At 44.6% G+C, this 19107-nt stretch overlaps 1 protein-coding gene across 10 annotated transcripts in view; it reads right to left on the reverse strand.

The window, feature by feature from the left end:
* Positions 1–1746: 1746 nt before the first annotated feature.
* The window catches only part of NKTR (natural killer cell triggering receptor), a 47280-nt gene continuing 29919 nt past the window's right edge, over positions 1747–19107 (reverse strand). For 8 of the 10 annotated variants that reach the window (XM_083377452.1, XM_083377448.1, XM_083377453.1 and 5 more), the window contains 7 exons: positions 18208–18295; positions 14954–15099; positions 10789–13644; positions 8852–8947; positions 7416–7475; positions 5640–5744; positions 1747–3202 (listed from right to left, as the gene is read on the reverse strand). In XM_083377452.1, coding sequence (XP_083233578.1) covers positions 3124–3202; positions 5640–5744; positions 7416–7475; positions 8852–8947; positions 10789–13644; positions 14954–15099; positions 18208–18295 — 3430 coding nt within the window. In that variant the 3' untranslated portion in view covers positions 1747–3123. The remainder of the gene's footprint in view (positions 3203–5639; positions 5745–7415; positions 7476–8851; positions 8948–10788; positions 13645–14953; positions 15100–18207; positions 18296–19107) is intronic. The other 2 variants (XM_083377449.1, XM_083377451.1) reach the window with 1 other exon arrangement.

Below are 19107 nucleotides of genomic sequence, written 5' to 3' on the forward strand. Positions count from 1 at the left end.
AAAGGGAGGTTTCCAAGCTGAACCATGCTGGCTGAGGAATTCTGGGAGTTGAAGTCCACGAGTCAAAAAAGAACCAAGGTTGCCTACCCGTGTCTTAGTGATTGGCCCGGTTACCCAGCTCAATTTTGTGTCTAAAGTGGGACAGTCACCTGGTGATTGAACGTCACCCAGCTGGCTTTCATCTCCTGGTTTCTCGGTCAGCACCTTAACCAGTGCTTTTTTTGTAAAAGAAAAAAGGTGCCGGAACTCACACATGTCATACAACCCGCCTTGCCTACCCTACAAGGTTCCATCCAAAAAAGGTGCCGGAACCCCATTCTGAGCATTCTGTGACAAAAAAAGCCCTGGATATAGATATAGCCAGTGCTTTTTTTGTAAAAGAAAAAAGGTGCCGGAACTCACACGTCATACAACCCGCCTTGCCTACCCTAAAGTTTCCATCCAAAAAAGGTGCCGGAACCCCATTCTGAGCGTTCTATGAGAAAAAAAGCCCTGACCTTAACTACTATCGCTTCCCTGTGTAGAAAGTGAACCCAAGCAGGACCAACCTCATGCATCTGGGAGGACAACATAGATGGGAGGGGGCTTGGGAGTCGTTATCCTGGAAAGAACAGGTGCCTGGTGGGTTTGAACCCGTCACTCAGTTGAAGGGGGAGACCAGGGTGGATTGCACCTTGCTGTGAACATGACCACACCAGCCATCTTTGGAGCACTCCTAAAACATAGTGCACCACACCATTGCCTCTGATTGTCGGGACTGAAAAAGGGATGCTTGATCTACGAAGGTTTGGTGGGCTCAGAATATAGTGGCTTGGACAACAAAGACCATGTTTTAAAACGGGTAGGCAACCTTGGCTCTTTTATGACCCGTGGACTTCAACTCCCAGAATTCCTGAGCCAGCATGGCTCAGCTTGGAAACCTCTCCCTTTTCTCTCAGTGTGGCTGACTCAGGAATTCTGGGAGTTGACGTACACGGGTCATAAAAGAGCCGAGGTTGCCTACTCCTGTTTTAAAAGGACCACGGGGAGATTCTGGGAATTGAAGATCTTAACAGATCAGCAGTTTGAGATTTAGGCCTCTCTCTCTCTCTCTCTCTTGCCTTTTTCCATGTGGTTTTTCAGACATTCCAAATAGATCTGTAGGCCTTGGACTTCTTTGAAGGCTCCCCATCAAAGCATTGAAATTAAACCAATTAGGCATTCATTTTTTTTTTACAAAAAATTGCTTTTTTCCACGGCTACAGAATTTGAAAAACAGGTTTCTCTTCATGTTTTAGGACACATCCCTGAATATAAGGAGTCCTCGGTTTACGACCACAATTGAGGCCCAAATTTCCACTGCTAAGCAAGTAAAAGGTAAAGCAAGACATTTGTTAAATGTGCTTTACCCCGTTTTACAACCTTTCTTGCCACATTGTTAAGTGAATTGCTAGGGTTAAGTGATTAACATGGTTAAGTGACCTTGCTTGTCAAAAGGTTGCAAAAGGTCAACTGCAACCATCCTAAATATGATGAGCCAGTTGCCAAGCATGCAAATTTCGATCACAAAGACCCACAGCGATGCTGCAACAATCATTTAGTGTAAAGAATGGTCATAAGCAACTTTTTTCAGTGCCGTTGTAACTTCAAATGGCCACTAAGCAAAATGGTTGTATGTTGAAGACTACCTGTAAAAAGCTCTACCACAAGACAATAGCTTTTAATTGAAGAACAGGCAATTCGTACCTAAAGATCAACAACTGATACTTAAGTGATTCGTATTTTTAATTGCATCAAAGGGGAAAAAAAGATCATTTCAACTGTACATTTTGGCTCCTAATAAAATATATTTAGGAGATGAAATGGGGAGTCTAGGAAATCCTTCCAACTGTTTTGGAAATGAAATGGGCTGCTTGGAAAATTTGTGTGGGGTCTTTCCTCCTTGAATTCAAAATGGCAACCTCAAATTCAAGTCACAAATTTGGGGGGCTGAAGCAGGTCCAAGGAAAATGCTCTGCGCCAAACATGTTATGAAATGCACAGCATTTTGGCATCGTAGAAATTTTAACAAATTCAGGAACGGCATTAACAGATAGTCGACATATCCCTCGACCACTAAATAACAGTGTGTTATTTCTGCTGTTTTTTTTTAAAAAAAGTTAATTATCCAATATGAAAATTTTGTGCATATCCCGACATTTCGATTTCAAAATGAATTTTTGCCTGCTGAATTCGAAACTCGGGAACAAAATTTGATTGCTCCTGAAAAGTTAAGTTTTCTGAAATAAATTTACAGCTTGCTATCTTTGCCGATGCTCATCAACAGACTTGCAGATCTGACAGCGATAGTAGAAAGTTAGAAATGTTAGCACATCCAGACATGATGAAAACCCAGAGTCAGAAGTCCATGGGAAAACCCAGCAGCTAATGTCAGAAACAAGGAGAACATTGTTCTTGCTTCTTCACTGGATAAAGAACGGAGACTCAATGTGGTCTAGCATCGCTTGGAGTTCAGACACCAACGTTAACTATAGGATTACACCTGCAAGGGTGTATTAGGTAAAATTGATCAAGAAACAGGATGGTAACCAGCTTTTAACTCCTGGGATCGAAATATACATGACATCTTCCAGGCAAGGGATGAATCTAACTCCCAGAACTCATAACTGTAGGGGTGAATGATCTCTTAAGTTAGGAACTTTTGGGATCTTCCTGCACATTACAGATCCACGATCTTCCTGGATCTGTAGTGTCACCGCTTTTGGGGGTGTCAAGATATGAATGAACCATCATTTCAGCATTTAAGGGCAATGTTTGAGGCAGGTAGACTGCAGGCGAGATTCCTAATATGGTTCTTCACAGTTTCCTGGTTACCAAGCTAATTTCCTTCGGAAAAACAACTGCACGTCAAGCGTATCATCTATAGTTTGGAAACAGAACTCTGGGCAACACAAAATGATTGCCGCAATAGAGTGTACAAAAAAAGTTGTTGTGTTAAATTTAAATAAGGCTCCACCTTTGTTGGCAGCAATTAAGTTTTACCTAGACACTGAAAAGAAAATAATAATAAAAAAATGTCAAAGCAGGCTACCAACACAAAAACTTTCTGTTCATTATAATTTGCTATGCTCAACCGTCGGGCTCTCAGCTGTATCTGCTGCTTTCGCTGGGACTTCGGCAATTAGAATAGCTGCGGTCACTTTCGCTGTCGGAACCGTAAGATCTACAAGAAAAGCCAAAATATACGTCAATATAGCACATCGGGCACCCACTTCCACTTTGAAAAACAAGTAGTCCTTGACTTACAACAGTTCATTTAGCGACCAAAGTTACAATGGCATCGGGGGGGGGGAAATGATTTAGGGCCATTTTTCACATTTATCGCTGCAGCATCCCCAGGGTCACGTGATCAAATTTCAGACATTTGGCAACTGACTCATATTTATGACCGTTGCAGTGTCCCCGGGATCACGTGATCCCCTTTTGTGACCCTCTGACAAGTGAAGCCAATGGGGGAAGTCAGATTCACCTAACAACCTTGTTACTAATTTAACAACTGCAGTTATTCACTTTAACAACTGTGGCAACAACAAAAAAAGTTATAAAATGGGGCAAAATCCACTTAACAGAAATTTTGGGCTCAATTGTGGTTGCAAGTCGAGAACTACCTGTAGAGATTTTTTTCCACAACCTGAAGATGAAAACTAAGGGAAACTTTCTGGGGTGTCTTCTATCATTTGTCTCTTCAGAACCCCCTCCTCAAACATGGCTTGCTAGGCTAAGACAACCATGTCAGGAAACAAGATTGCACAATTATCCTTCCTTCGTAAATCTGCAGGATTTGTTCCCAAGACTTCTGTCTGAGATAATGATGTTCTAATATTTCTCCCATTTTGTTGCAAGTCATGGGTTCCTGAACTTCTGTTGCCGAGTCCAATTTTTTCCTCTGGAGTTCTGGAATGCGTGCCAAGCCATGCCTAGCAAGTTAGAGGGTCATTTGCAACTTTAGGAGGGACCCATGTTGGTCTAAGATGGCAAAGAATCAGGTGTCTCAAAGTCCCTTTTCTGATCAATGATTTTTAATAATACAGTGGTACCTCGGTACTCTTTGTTAATTGGTTCTGGGAGGCGTGATGAGTACCAAACAAATTTTTCCCATAAGGAATAATATACTGAGTCACAAGGCAGCCGACGCCAAGTAATTCTAGCTTTGTGCGTTGAGTACCAAAACAGCAATGAGTACTGGGATAAAATTTTCACGTCAAAATGCGCTGAGTATCAAATTTGATGAGTTTCAAAGCAATTGAGTACAAAGGTCCAACTGAAATAGTAACGAGAGAAAGAACTGGAGAAGATCATGAAATACAAAGACCTGCAAATAGAAGTAGAACAACTATGGCAATAGGAAGTGAAAGTAGTCCACAGTGACAAGTGCAATGTTGGGTGCCATCCGAAAACATCTGGAACACCCACGGGACACCTTAAGCATTGACACCATCCCCATCAGTCAATTGCAGAAGGCAGCTTTACTTAGAACAGCTGACATCCTGCGAAGAGACCTTTAACGCCATCAAATATCCACATCTGCCTATTTCCAGGTGCTTGGGAAGGACGCCAAAAATGCCCAACAGCACTGAAAGACATTCGCCACGTCCTTTTTCTCACTTCTCTTGAGATCAACAAAGCCTAGCCTCAGAGCCTAGTAAGGAACGCCAGTAGAGGTGAATCTGGGCGATCCAACCAGCCTTTTCCTTGTGGAATTATGAAAACAGGCCTTGAAAAGATGTATTGTATCCTAATTACTGTATAATTACTGTAATCTAATTACTGCGTAATTATTGTACTAGTATTCTTTTGTGATTTTTGTCTGTTAAGCTATAGGTAGCCTAGAATAGCACTTTTTTTAAAAGGGTGATCCTAGGACCCCTGGGGATTCTCCTCAAGACCCTTTCATGAAATCAGAATTAGCGGCTAGGCTGTGATGAAAAATCCCACCAAACAATTGTGAGAAGCAGTAGCAGCATGTAGTTAAGGTGCCAGGCTAGAAAGTGGGGGGGCTGTGTTCTAGTCCCCTTGTAGCCACTGAAAGCTGACTGGGTGACCTTGGGCCAATCACTAAGCCACGAAAGCAAGCTGGATGACTTTGGGTCAATTACCAGGAGATGGTGAGTTGAGGTCCACCCTTAGGCATGAAAGCCAACTAAGTCACTTTCAGCCAATTGCCAGAAGGCTGTAAATTCTAGTTCTTCCTTCAGCACAAAAGCTGGCTGGGTGATTCACCAGGAGACAGTGAGTTCTAGTCTTGCCTTAGGCATGAAAGCCAGTGACTCAGCCCAACCCACCTCACAGGGAGATGCAAGGTGTGTTGGATACGTTATTTGAGTTATTTGTAAAATAATAAAGGCGCGATACAAATTTAAAAAATGTCAACGTGGTAAGTGAAAGCTCTTTTGGGACCCTCCATGATATTTAAAAGGGGGCAGGGATCCTGAGAAAAAAGGTGCTTAAGAAACACTGTTCTGGAAGCATCATTCTAAACTTCCTCGCTTTTCCAAAATGCTGGCAATTCCACAACAGACCTGAAAATGGAATGTAAGATTTTGCACGCAATGTTTGCCAGGGGGTCCAGTTTAACAGCCAAGCTACTAGGAAAAATTTACCTGGAACGTCGGTTGTAGCTACGAGAGCGGTGGTAACTGTCACTTCTTTTACTTCTGCTACAGCTGCGACTCCGGCTGTAGTAACTGTCATATGTGTAGGATCTGCTTTTGTGAATGAACCAGAAGCAACAGATTATCTGATCTAGAATGACTTCCATTGTTAAGTAATTAAAATGAGAATTGTGTGAAAGTAACAACTGCTTTTAGATTGCCAATCTTTGGTGCTAACAAAAGGAAGGAAGGGAAGACACCTACAAAATTGCAAAACAGCTGCAAGCTTATTCTGGTTATATACAATAATTATTATTATTGTATATAACCAGAATTGTGTTTACAACCAGAAACAGACTCATCGGATTACGACCACAATTGAGCACAACATTTCTGTTGGTAGGCGAGACATTTTTTAAGAGAGCTTAGCCCCATTTTACCATAGGGTCGCGATGGGTCGGATACGACTTCGCAGCTAACAGCCCCATTTTACGACCTTTCTTGCCACAGTTGTTAAGTAAATCACTGCAATTGTGAAGCTAGTAACAAGGTTAAGTGAATCTGGCTTCCCTGTTGACTTTGCTTGTCAGAAGGTTGCAAAAGGGGATCACAGCCATCATAAATATGCATCAGTTGCCAAGCATTTGAAATTTCATCACATGGCCATGGAGATGCTGCAATGGTCATAAGTGTGAAAAACAGACATCCAAGTCATTTTTATCAGTGCTGTTGTAACTTCGAATGGTCACTAAATGAACTGCTGAAGCCATTCATTATTCCTAGGTATCTCCATGGTGTTAAAATTAGGAAAGTAGAAAGGGATATAAAAGTAGAAAGGGACACGGTGGCTCAATGGGTTAGGACGCTGAGCTTGTCGATCAGAAGGTCGGCAGTTTGGCGGGTCGAATCCCGAGTGCCGCATAACAGAGTGAGCGCCTGTTACTCGTCCCAGCTTCTGCCAACCTAGCAGTTCGAAAGCATGTAAAAATGCAAGTAAAAAATAGGGACCACTACAGTGGGAAGGTAACAGCGTTCCGTGCGCCTTTGGCGTCTAGTCATGCCGGCTACATGACCACGGAGACGTCCTCGGACAAGCGCTGGCTCTTCGGCTTTGAAACGGAGATGAGCACCGGCCCCTAGAGTCGGAAACGACTAGCACGCATGTGCAGGGGAACCTTTACCTTTACCTTAAAAAAGTAGAGCTATGCAAGCTTCAAATGTGACTCAGAAGCATGTTTATTACACAAATATAAACCCTCTCCATTATCTATTAAAGCAGTTTTTTTTCTTTTTCCTCCATTTTTCCATGCGTGCCTGGAAAAAAAACAACCCTTGATACAGGTAGTCCTTGACTTGACTCGAGGTGAAACTGGCACTGGGAAAAAGATGACCACTGCAGCATCCTCATGGTCGCCTGATCAAAATTCGGGCGCTTGGCAACTGACACGTATGCACTACTACAGCTGCACTGTCCTGGGGTCACGCCATCCACTTTTGCAACCTTCTGACAAAGCGAAGTCAACGGGGAAGTCAGATTCACTTAAGAACTGTGTTTACCTGCTTAACAAGTGCAGTAACTTGTTTAACATTTGTGGCAAGAAACGTGGTAACATGGGCCAAAACTCACTTCACAACTGTTTCACTTAGCAACAGAAAATTTTGCACTCAATCGCGGTCTTAAGTCAAAGACTACTGTAATTTGTTTATAAAACAATGGCCAGAATACTGGTTTTCAGATTGTTTCACAAGGATGTTTATAAAAATAACCTCGCGCTTATTGCTTACCTTGAACGACTCCGGTGAGCGTAGGAATTGCTTCTGGATCGGCTCCGACTGTAAGTGTGACTGTTAAAACAGAGGGGGGGGGGAAATTATTTGCACGGACAACTTTCCTAGCATTTAGATGGAGGTACTTAAGTCTGAGAATTCAAATTCTTCCCTTGTTAACAGAAAACTCTTCACTAAATGTAGAGAGGGGACTGTAACGAAGCCAAAGTTGGCTGCAGGTAAAAAGATCCTATATCTCTTTCAAGGTGAGCTGAGCTTCAGGGACAAAGTCATGCCCTCTGGGGGCAAGGGAGGTAATCCTCAACTTACGACTGGTCAATTAGTGACCGTTCAAAATTTATGACGGACCTCCATGAGGACGCTTATGACCTGCTTCTAAAGTTACCACACACGGTCACGTGGCAACCGCCCTGCTTTTGCGGTTGTTTGCACGTTTTACAAGAGTTTTGCCAAAAAGTGACACTAACTTCCAGTTTTCGACAAAAGCAGCCCGTAATGAATTATTGGTTCATTTAACAACCACATTGTTCACTGTATATCTGCGGTGTTTGCTTAATAACCGTCATCCAAAAAAGGTCAGAAAATTGGGCCGGTCACATGGATTTATGACTGTCAATACCTATGACCGTGCATGACTTACAACTGTGTTGGGCAGGCTCCGTCACAAGTCAAGGACTCCCTGTAGTTTAAAAGTTGTTCGCCACTGCTTTTTTCCCCCAATTTTTTTTTAAATTTCCACTCAAGTGATGCAGATTCTTCCTCAGTTCAGCTCAACCCCTGGCGACCGCACACACACGCTGTTCACAAAACCCAAACAATTCGCTATGGCATTTAGTCACTGCTGCTTTCTCAACTTCCTGATATGGCACTTTACAATAGCACTTAAGATTTACATACTGCATTAGAGACCCCTCTAAGCAGTTTACCAATGTCAGCATATTGTCCCCAACAATCTGGGTCCCGGTTTTACCGGTGTCGGAAGGACAGAAGGCTGAATTCAAACCTTGAGCCGATCATGTTCGAACTCCAGGCTGGGGGCAGAGTTTGCCTACAGTACTAACCACTATGCCAGGGGTCAGCAACCTGAAACAGTGAAAGAGCCACTCGGAACCGGTTCCCTCACAAAAGGAAAAACTGGGAGCCGCAAAAAACGTGTGCGCATTTTCGTACATGCGCGCATGCGCAGAACAGGGTTTGACTGAAGAGTGGAGCCAAGGCGAACTATGCACCTACCCTGCATATTTGAATTGATTGGTTGAACTTTTTTAGTCCCACTTTTTTTTTGGGACTGCATGTGGCAGAGGACTGGGAGCCGCAGGAGATGGTTGAAAGAGCCGCACGCGGCTCCGGAGCCGCGGTTTGCAGACCTGTGCACTATGCCATCACGCCTCCTATAAAGTTCTCCAGTCCTTTTCCTTTGAAAGACAACTTACCTATCACTTCTGCAACTGTTGTAAGAGCTACTTCGAGTTCTTGAGCGACCACGACTGTACCACCCTCTGCTCCGACTTCTTGAGTAGCTCCGGGATCTGTGTATTTAAAGGAAATGGGTTGGGGGGGGGGGAAATGCGTATCCGAAAAAAAGATACCCCCTTTAAAAATACATATAACAGACCATAAATTCAAGTTCCGCCTTCGCCATAAAACCTAGCTAGGTAACTCTGAGCCAAGCACCAACTGACTTAGGCATGAAGGCTGGCTGGAAGACTTTGGGCCAATCACGGAGAAATGGTGAGTTGTAGTCTCTCTCGGGTTTGTTTGTTTTTTGGGGGGTAGATATTTTACTGGCTTTTTTTTACACAACATAAATCACTCAATAATTAGTAAACAGTGTGTGTTCTGGGTAACATTTGTAAAACAATCTTTAACAACTGATTTCTATAATCTATATTCCATATGTTAATTTTAGTCGATTTCCCCTTTCCCCAAAGTATCCTTCTTTGCAAACGTTAGATTAATACAATTCTCATTACTCTGATAAATAACAGTTAAGTATATAGTTTTTCCAATATTCCTGAAAAAATAATAATCATATTAATATATTATTTCTTATTAGTCATTTTAGTTGCCTTATCATAAATCCTGTTACAGTACTTGTTTCAGCTTATTTCCCCCCCCCAAGTTCTAGATATTCTTACTGGTGACAGTTTTCTCAACAATTGATTACATTTACATTGGTGGATTTAATTCTATTTTTTCCATATAAGCCCTCTCACACTTTTATATTTCTTAAGAAATAGATGAAAGAAAGAGAAGAGAGAGATGAAAAAGAAAAGAAAAAACAAAAGCCATGAACTACAAAAAATAACATACTACTTAAAATATGTATCCCTCCTAACTTAATATATATATTTATTCCCTCAATTTCTTATTCTTTTTAACCATAGCTAAGAATACATTTAATCTATTTAAACTTTAAGCATTCCATTCAATAGATCTAATCCGTTAACTCTGGTGAGTTCTAGTCTCACCTTAGCCATGAAAGCCAGCTGGATAACTTTGGGCCAACCACCAGGAGATGGTGAGTTCTAGTCCCACCTTAACACATGAAAAGTAGCTGGGTGACTTAGAGCCAATCTGTAGGAAAGCGTAAGTTCTAGCCCCACACCTAAGACACAAAAGCTGGCTGGATGACTGTGGGCCAATCACCAAGAGACAGCAAATTCGAGTCTTGCCTTAGGGATGAAAGCTATGTGGTTAATTTTGGGCCAATCACCAGGAGATGGTGAGTTCTAGTCCGAGTCATGAAACCCAGGTAGGTAATCTTAGGCCTGTCACACTCTCTCAGGCAAACACACCTCACAGGGGTGTTATTGTGGGGAAAACTGGAGTAGGAAGCTGTGCTGGATATGTTCGCTGTCTTGAGTTACTTATGGTGGAGCAGTGGGCTAGTGCCTCCTTAAGTAACACCAGCTGCCTGCCATTAGTGCAGGTTCGAGTCCCACCAGGCTCAAGGTTGACTCAGCCTTCCATCCTTCCGAGGTAGGTAAAATGAGGACCCAGATTGTTGGGGGGCAATGACTTTGTAATAATGCTGCTGGGGTGGTGGTGAAAGCCCTAATAAGCAGGCATATACATAGAATGAAGGTTATTGCTAAGCACATTGATTTGTGCTTCTTAGATTGTAAGCCGCCCTAAGTCTTCGGAGAAGAGCGGGACATAAATGGGATAATAATAATAATAATAATAATAATAATAATAATAATAATAATAATAATAATAATAATAATAATAATAATAATATAAAAAAGGCAGGAAATAAATGCATGGACAGACAGAGAGACGGATGTAGGGAGAGAGAGAGAGAGAGAGAGGGGGGGGGGGGGAGGGAGGGAGGGAGAGGGGGAGAGAGAGAGAGAAATGTACTCACCTATAAGAGTACGTGGAGCTCCTCGACTGACTTCGTGAGTGACTGTAAGACAGAGATCTTGACCGGTGCCTGGATTTAACATCCGATTTGCTCCGTGAGCGACTCCGACTTCTGGACTGGCTGTCCTCTTGTGTCGCAGAGTCTTCTTCACTCGAGCTCTCGTGGTTCCGTGGCCTCCGATTCAGACGCGCCGTCTTTCTGACCTCATCAAACAGGGAGCCCGGCCTAATCTTGTTTTTACTTTTTATCTCAATCCTTAAACCCGGCGGCTTGGATTCCGAGGAACCGGCAACCAGGTTTTTCATTTCAACAAGATTGCCGGTGGATACGGTGAGCTGCAGATTCCCAGCACCCTGTAACGGTTTCCACTTATTGTCCCCAAGACTGCTCGATGTACTTTCAGAAACTTCCATTTTCCCCACAGTTTCAACGCTGGTGGTGGCTTTCGGCTTTTCCCCATCTCGTTCTTGGCTTCCTCCTTGGAGGCTAGTCAGTCCTTTAGCATCAACGGCTTGCCTTACGTTCCGGGTGGTGGTGCTAACCGGCACCTGGGAGCTTGTGCTGGCTTTCACGTCTTGGAAATTTAACTTGAGGCTCACTGGAGAAAGCTCCAGATCCACTTTCAAGGGCGAATTATGGTCTGGAGTACAGATCTCCATATCATCCATCTGGATGGCATCCTGCTCAGTTTTGTTATTCTCCTGAGCTGCAGTGGGACTTCCGGAAACAGAGGCACTTTTCTTTGGATTTGGAACAGGAGTTGAAGAAACAGCTTTTTCCTCGCTGCGTTTATTCAACTGGCTAGCGGAGGAGGCCTGATTTGCTGCTCTCTTTGAGAGGGCAGGCTCTTCATGGGACGTCCGATCGTCCTTCGCTTGGTCTTTGGATGTTTTATCACTTTTGGAATCCGGGTCTTTGCCTTTGGCTTCCTTGTCTTTGGCATGTTTCTCTCGTTCTTCTTTTGTTCCAGGTTTTCTGGCAATGACTTCCTCCTCCTCCTCCTCTTCCCCAAACTCCAAGGGAGGCTGCCAGTGGAATGTCTCTTGACGTTTTCCGGCCTTGTGCTTCTTCTCCTTTTTACCTTTGGATTTTTCTTTCGACTTTTTGGCGTGGGCTTTGCGGAAGGACTTCTTGGAACTTCGCTTCAGCTTCCGGGATTTGTCCCTGGAACCTGCATCGGAATCGGAAGTCTCCGTGTCTGAAGAGGAAGGATGCTTGGTTCCTTTCGACGCATCCGCGACGGGTTCAGATTTCGACTTCTGTTTGGTGGGTGGGCAGGGATCCTTATCGGAGTCCGACGAGGCCTCGCCTTCCTCTTTTGCAGACAAGAGCCTCGAGTTTTCTTTGTCGTTTTGGGTTCCGTCTCTTTCAGAATTCGATTCGGAATCCCACTCATCGCTCGCACACTTTTTCGTTTTGGCTTTCCGTCCGCTTCTGAGTCTCTCAGATTTCTCTTTCAAAACTTTTTGTTTGGAACGGTTGCTATCCTGCCCGGGCCGAGGTTTCACGTCGTGCTGGTTGCAACCCGAACTTCTTTTGTTTTGCTTTCGGGTCACTTTTTCAGGTCTTAATTGTTCTTTTTCTTGGACAGGCTGGGATGGAGTCAATTTTTCACTATCGATCGAGGACTCGACGGAGGATCTGCTTGCACTTCTAGGCTTGAACGAGCTCATGCCTTTCACGTAGGGAAGCGTGCTTTCCGAACTGCTCTGTCTTTTCTTGGACAGCTCGGAATTTCTCTCGCGGGATCCCAATTTCGCCCGGCTTTTCTGCCGGTCGTCCTCGCTGAGCGAAAAGTAAGAGGAGGATCCACTGTAGCACGACTGGTCGCTGGGGAAGCGATTCCCCGAACGGGATCTCACGGTGGATTGGGATCTCGAACTGGACGGGCTTCTTGATCGTGAGTAGGACTTGGAGGAGGACCGACTTCGTGAAGTCCTGCTACTGTATTTCCACCAGCTGCCTGAGCTTCTGTTACTCTGGATTTTGGAGTAACGGCTCCGATCGCTCTCCGAACTCTTTTGCTGTTTAGGATAGGAAGAGGAGGAGCCGGGTTCTTTGACGCTGATTAAGCTGTAACTCGTCTGAGCAGGTGGTAGGTGAGTAGCCTTGGCCTTCATTTCCTGAAGCCGCTCGTAAGACGGTTTCCACGGTTTTTGCCCTGGTTTCCATCTGGAAGGTGGGGGACTATCGCTCAGCGGGATGACTGGAAGGCTTTCGGCAACCACAGGCTGAATAGTGAGCTTATCGTTTGGGGGTAGCGCCGTTCGTACCGGTTCAACGGAGACCAGCTTGCACTCCTTTAAATGAGCCACCACATTTTTGGGCGAGTTGGAGACTGTCTTGACTGGCTTTGAGGCAGAACTGGATCTTGAACGGCTCCTTGACTGCGAGGACATGCGAGTGTTTCTCGATTGAGAACTACGGGAATAAGACCTGGACCGCGTTCGGGATCGAGACTTATAGTACGAGCGAGAATCTCTGCTGGAGAGAGAGGCCGAGCTCCGCTTGTCTCTGTCGGATTTTGACCAGTCTCTTCTAGAAGAATCATCTTTAGATGTCAGGGAGGAAGAACGCGATGCTCTTTCCTGGTCACGCAACGGTTTTTTCCTTCTGGCAGAAGAAGGAGAGGATTCTAACTCAGTGGAAGGAGACTGCTTCTTTTTCATTTGTTTGTGCTTCTTCAAGTGCTTCTGCTTTTTGGCCTTCTTCTTGTGCTTCACTTTTTTCTCTTTCCGGTGTTTTTTACGGTGGCCGACGTGCTGAGCGGTACTGAGGTCTGAAAAGCCATTGTGGGACCAGGAACGAGACCGCGGGGATAGACTTCTTTCATCCCACCGTCCTGGGTCGCTCAGCCTAAGGAAAAAGAAATCAAAATACACTAAAATAGTTTAGTACATTGAAGAAAGGGGAAAAGTAATAGGAAACAATATATGTAATTAAATGTTTTGCAGAGTTGTATGACTAGGTGAAGATATTTGGCCACCTGATGTGCGAATTTGTAATTAGCATCCTTTAAACAAAATCAGCGTAAAGTTGGGCCTCGGATTTGGAAATGATTGGGGTTATCAGATCAGGTCTTGGGGTATCATATGAGGAAGATTTTCTACTACCCTGGATCAACAAGGATAAAGTCTCTGCAAATAAGGAGTCCCATTAAATCTCCCTGCCAGTAGAGCTGATGGGAGGGTGCATCAATAGTTCTGAAAAAGGCGTATCTATATTTGCTTTATGGTTAAATTGTTCAGACACCCTGTAGTAGAAGACTTGCAGCTCTAACATTTGGAAATAGGATTCAGGGGCACTGGTGCTACCATTTTGACGATCTATTTCCCCCGATTCGAACGAAGTAATCCAAAGAGCAAGTGACGACCTCTTTTAAGTGCAGTGCTTAGCTCCCCTTAGGCCAGACATGTCAAACACAAGGCCCAGGGCCCGGATCCGGCCCACAAAGTGGTTTCATGTGGCCCACGAAGCCATCCTGGAAACAGGGAGGGAACGGCCCCCATTGCCTTGGCCCTGGCCCAGAGACCCTCCTCCTGCCAGAGACCCTCAGATCTGCCCCACTCCTGCCCAGGCCCCCATAGGCACCCTTGATGCGAATGATGTAGAGCTGGCAACGCCCACCCAGTAGGCCATACACACTCTAGCCACGCCCACCCAGTAGGCCACGCCCACCCTGGCCATACCCACCCGGCCCCTTGAGGGCAACCGCAATGCTGATGCAGCCCTCAATGAAATTGAGTTTGACACCCCTGCCTTAGGCATTAAAATCTGCAACTGCTCTAAGCATCACCCGAAAGATTAAAGAATCCCTGAATGAGTAACTTGAATAAAGCTAAAAACAGAGGTCTGTTGGTAGCCTCTTCCTAGAGAAGAACAACCAGCAGTCACAATATACCACAGAATACTACAGTACTCTATGTAGAGTTGAACTGTGGGGCTCTTGAGGCACTCTTGAGCTTGGTTTTCTTGCAGACATTTCGTGACCCAACTAAGTAACATCATCAGTGATAGAAAGAAGTGGGGTTTGCAATATGGAGAATGGAGGGAGGAGGGGGAGGAATAGGAGTAGGAGTTCTGTGGGATCCTTGGTGCTCTCTGAGCTGTTTTTTCTCCCAAGACATGACCCTTCAGGAAGACAACATTGTCAGCAAATTCTTACTTGTCTCCTTTACTCCACTTTTCTCCACTGGGCGGCCTATAAGTTCTCAATCTCTGCATTTCCTCCTTCCAGTGGGGCGGTGTTTCACTGCTTCCATTGTTATCCGATTCCGTGCACGAGCGAGAGTGAGGTGGCGTATGGTATCTCTAGAAAAAGAAAATGCAAAAGGACAACAAATGTACACCAAATCTAGAGATTAAGTGAAAAGTGGCTCTCTAGCAGAGCCTTGGTGGAGCAGTGGGCTAATGCCTCCTTAAGTAACCCCAGCTGCCTGCAATTAGTGCAGGTTCGAGTCCCACCAGGCTCAAGGTTGACTCAGCCTTCCATCCTTCCGAGGTAGGTAAAATGAGGACCCAGATTGTTGGGGGCAATAAGCTGACTTTGTAATAATGCTGCTGGGGGGGGGGGGCTAATAAGCAGGCATATACATAGAATGAAGGCTACTGCTAAGCACATTGTGCTTTAGATTGTAAGCCGCCCTGAGTCTTCGGAGAAGGGCGGGATATAAATGGGATTAAAATAAAAATAAATAAATAAATCTTGGAGTCTTAGTGAACAATCAGTTCAGTATGAGCCAGTAGTGTGCGGCAGCAGCCAAAAAAAGCCAATGCAATCCTAAGCCACATTAACAGAAGGATAGAATCAAGATCACATAAAGTGTTAGTAGCACTTTATAAAGGGACGCGGTGGCTCAGTGGGTTAGGACGCTGAGCTTGTCGATCAGATGGTCGGCAGTTTGGCGGGTCGAATCCCGAGTGCCGTGTAACAGAGTGAGCGCGTTACTCGTCCCAGCTTCTGCCAACCTAGCAGTTCGAAAGAACGTAAAAATGCAAGTAGAAAAATAGGGACCACTCCGGTGGGAAGGTAACAACGTTCCGTGCGCCTTTGGCGTCTAGTCATGCCCGCCACGGAGACGTCCTCGGACAAGCGCTGGCTCTTCGGCTGTGAAATGGAGATGAGCACCGGCCCCTAGAGTTGGAAACGACTAGCACGCATGTGCGGGGGAACCTTTACCTTTACCTTAGTACTTTATAAGGCCTTGGCAGGATCACACTGGGAATATGTTTAGTTTAATAACAAGAAGGATTAGGGGTGAGCAGTGTTCCAATATCTCAGGGGCTGCCCCAAAAAAGAGGGAGTCAAGCTATTCTCCAAAGCATCTGAAGGCAGGACAAGAAGCAATGGATGGAAACTAATCAAGGAGAGAAGCAATCTGGAACTAAGGAGACATTTCCTGACAGTGAGAACAATTAATCAGTGGAATGACTTGCCTCCAGAAATTGTGGATTCCCCAACACTGGAGGTTTTTAAAAAGAAACTGGACAGCCACTTGACTGAAATGGTATAGGGCAGGGTCCCCAACCTGTGGGCCGTGGGCCGGTAGTGGGCTGTGGCCTACTGGCCACTAGGTTGCAGGACAGGCTGGCCAGTGCGTGCACGTGTGCGCACACCACCTTACTCCTGCTAGCACCGTGGCCACGAAAATAGGACACTGTGCCACGGGGCGCAAAAACGGGATGCTGCCGTGCCTTGGGGCGTGAAAATGGGTTGTGCCTTGCTGAGGTGAACAAAAATGGGTCACCGCCATGCTGCAAGGCACAAAAACAGACGACGCGCCATGGAAACAGGACACTGCCATGCCATGGGGTGCAAAAATGGGTGCCGCTGTGCTGCAAGCACAAAAACGGCACAGAAATGAGGCGTTGTGCCATGCAAGAATGGGGCAGGGCTAGTATCACATGGGCACTTGCCCCAGCCCATTTGCCGCACACATGTGCTTGCGGCCTTGTGCGCACAGGCACACATCGATCTAATATGCTTTTCCCCCCCCCCCCTTTTCCTTTGGCCCCCCAACCAAGAATGGTTGTTGACCTCTGGTACAGGTCCTCCTGCTTGAGCAGGGTGTTGGACTAGAAGACCTCCAAGCCCCCTTCCAACTTTGCTATGGTTAATCTGTTACTTGCCCACTTTCAGGAGTAATTAAGATGGCTTGCACATATGGGCTAAGGAAGGAAAAGGACCTGGTGTGCAAGAGAATTCGGTCTGCAGAATAGAAAAGGACAGCTAGTCCCCCAGTTGCGACCATCATATGATCCTCTGTCCATTTTGGTCATCTGTCGTAATATGGGTCGGTCATATGACCAACCCGATTTTATGACTTTTGAGGTAGTGGTGAACATCACAGCAGTTAACTGTTCCCTGTGGGTGGCACCGCTTTGCTGAAAACAAGATGTGCCGGTTTTGGGGTGAAACTGTTGTAAAACACAATCAAATGACTGCTGGGATGCTCCAAACAGCTGATGATGAATGCCCGAAGCACAATCCTGTGACCAGCAGGCGGCAGCACCTGATCGTCAGGACATTATGTCCAGGTCTTAAATCCCTTTTTCAGGTCTGATATAACTTCAAATGGTCCTAAGTCAAGGATTACCTGTAAATTCAAAATGGGGATCTTCCTTAATTTGTAAGAAAGACTTTGTATGAAGCCTTCCAGAAAATGAAATTACAGCAGAATTGAACTTCGAAGTGCAAGGAGGCAAAATTCATATCCACTTTTTGTCTAAAATATTGTCTGACTTCAGGTTTCAGTAAGTCATTAGTTAATAGTACAGGTAGTCCTCAACGTACGACCATAATTGAGCCCAAAACCTGTTGCTAAGTAAAACGTTTGTTAGGTGAGTTTTGCCACCTTTTACAATTTTTCTTCCCACCGTTATTAACTGAATCACTGCACGTGTTAAGTCAGTAACCTGGTTGTTAAGTGAATCTGGCTTCCCTGATGATTTTGCTCGTCAGATTGCCAAAAAGGGATCACATGACCCCAGGATACAGCAACCATCATAAATACGAAATCAGTTACCAGGCACCCGAATATTGATCATATGATCACGGGGGTTGCTGCAATGGTCATTAAAGTGTGAAAAATGTCCATTAAGTCCCCTTTTTCCAGTGCCATTGTAATTTTGAACGGTCACTAAACAATCTGTTGTAAGCCGAGCACTACCTGTACAAATATAGTTTTCCAATGCTGCCTGTTTTTCATTCTTACTATTTCTTTAGGTGTCAGAATACACTTGTAACCATTCTGCAATTTCAGTGAGTGCCCAGGTGAATAGAAGCTGACCTTAGGTCCGCAAGGCCCAAATCTACGCCCCGTGACTAAGTTAATCAAGCAAGAGCAACCTTTCATTTGCTTTTAAAAATAAAACTCTCCAATAAAACTCTCCAAATTTGAAATTAAAACAACAACATACTATTGTGCCTCTCCCTCTGATTTTTCTTCCAGATTTTGACACCGAAGGCTTCTGGTCACCCGGAGCGGGTCCTGCGTCAATGGGTTTCCTAAAATATTCAGAAGAAAATAAGTATCAGGAAAAATGAACTGGAGTTACAAGCAGGATTCTTCTAATCAAAGGTATGGCCTCTAAACTGAGCGGGTGCGGTCAACAGCCATGCAACTAACTGCTTATCTTTGTTGTTAGCCCAGTCGGGGGTCCCAGGTGGGACTCTCTCCTGCAGACGGCCTCGTTTTATTACGGTAGACGCTGCTCATTTCGCCGGAAGGCGATTCCATGTGACACACAACCAGGTAAAGACAAGATAAACCGTTAAATGTTAAAATCCATCTCTATCTATCCATCCATCTATTCAATCATATATCTTCTTTCTATCTATCTATCTATCTATCTATCTATCTATCTATCTATCTAATATTACTATCATATCTATCATATCTATCTATCCACCCATCCATTCAATTGTATATCTTTTATCTATCTATCTAATCATATTACTATCTTATCTATCTATCCATCCATTTGTCTTTCTATCCATCCATCCACCCATCTATTCAATCGTATATCCACTATTGTATCTATCTATTCAATCATCTCTATCTATCCATCCATCTATTCAATCATCTGTCTACCTATCTATCATCTATCTATCTATCTATCTATCTATCTATCTATCTATCTATCATCTATTCTTCTGTGCCTATCAATTATCAATTTATCCTATGTCAATCTGTCCATCCATCCACCCACCCACCCATCTTTTCTCTCTCTTCTCTCCCTACCTGCCTAAACTCCCCCCCCATTTCCCTCACAGATAATTATTTATGACATTATTCCTATAATAAATATGAACATTAG

This window comes from Vipera ursinii (genome assembly GCF_947247035.1).
Source record: "Vipera ursinii genome assembly, chromosome: Z".
In the NCBI taxonomy this organism is placed as follows: domain Eukaryota; kingdom Metazoa; phylum Chordata; class Lepidosauria; order Squamata; family Viperidae; genus Vipera; species Vipera ursinii.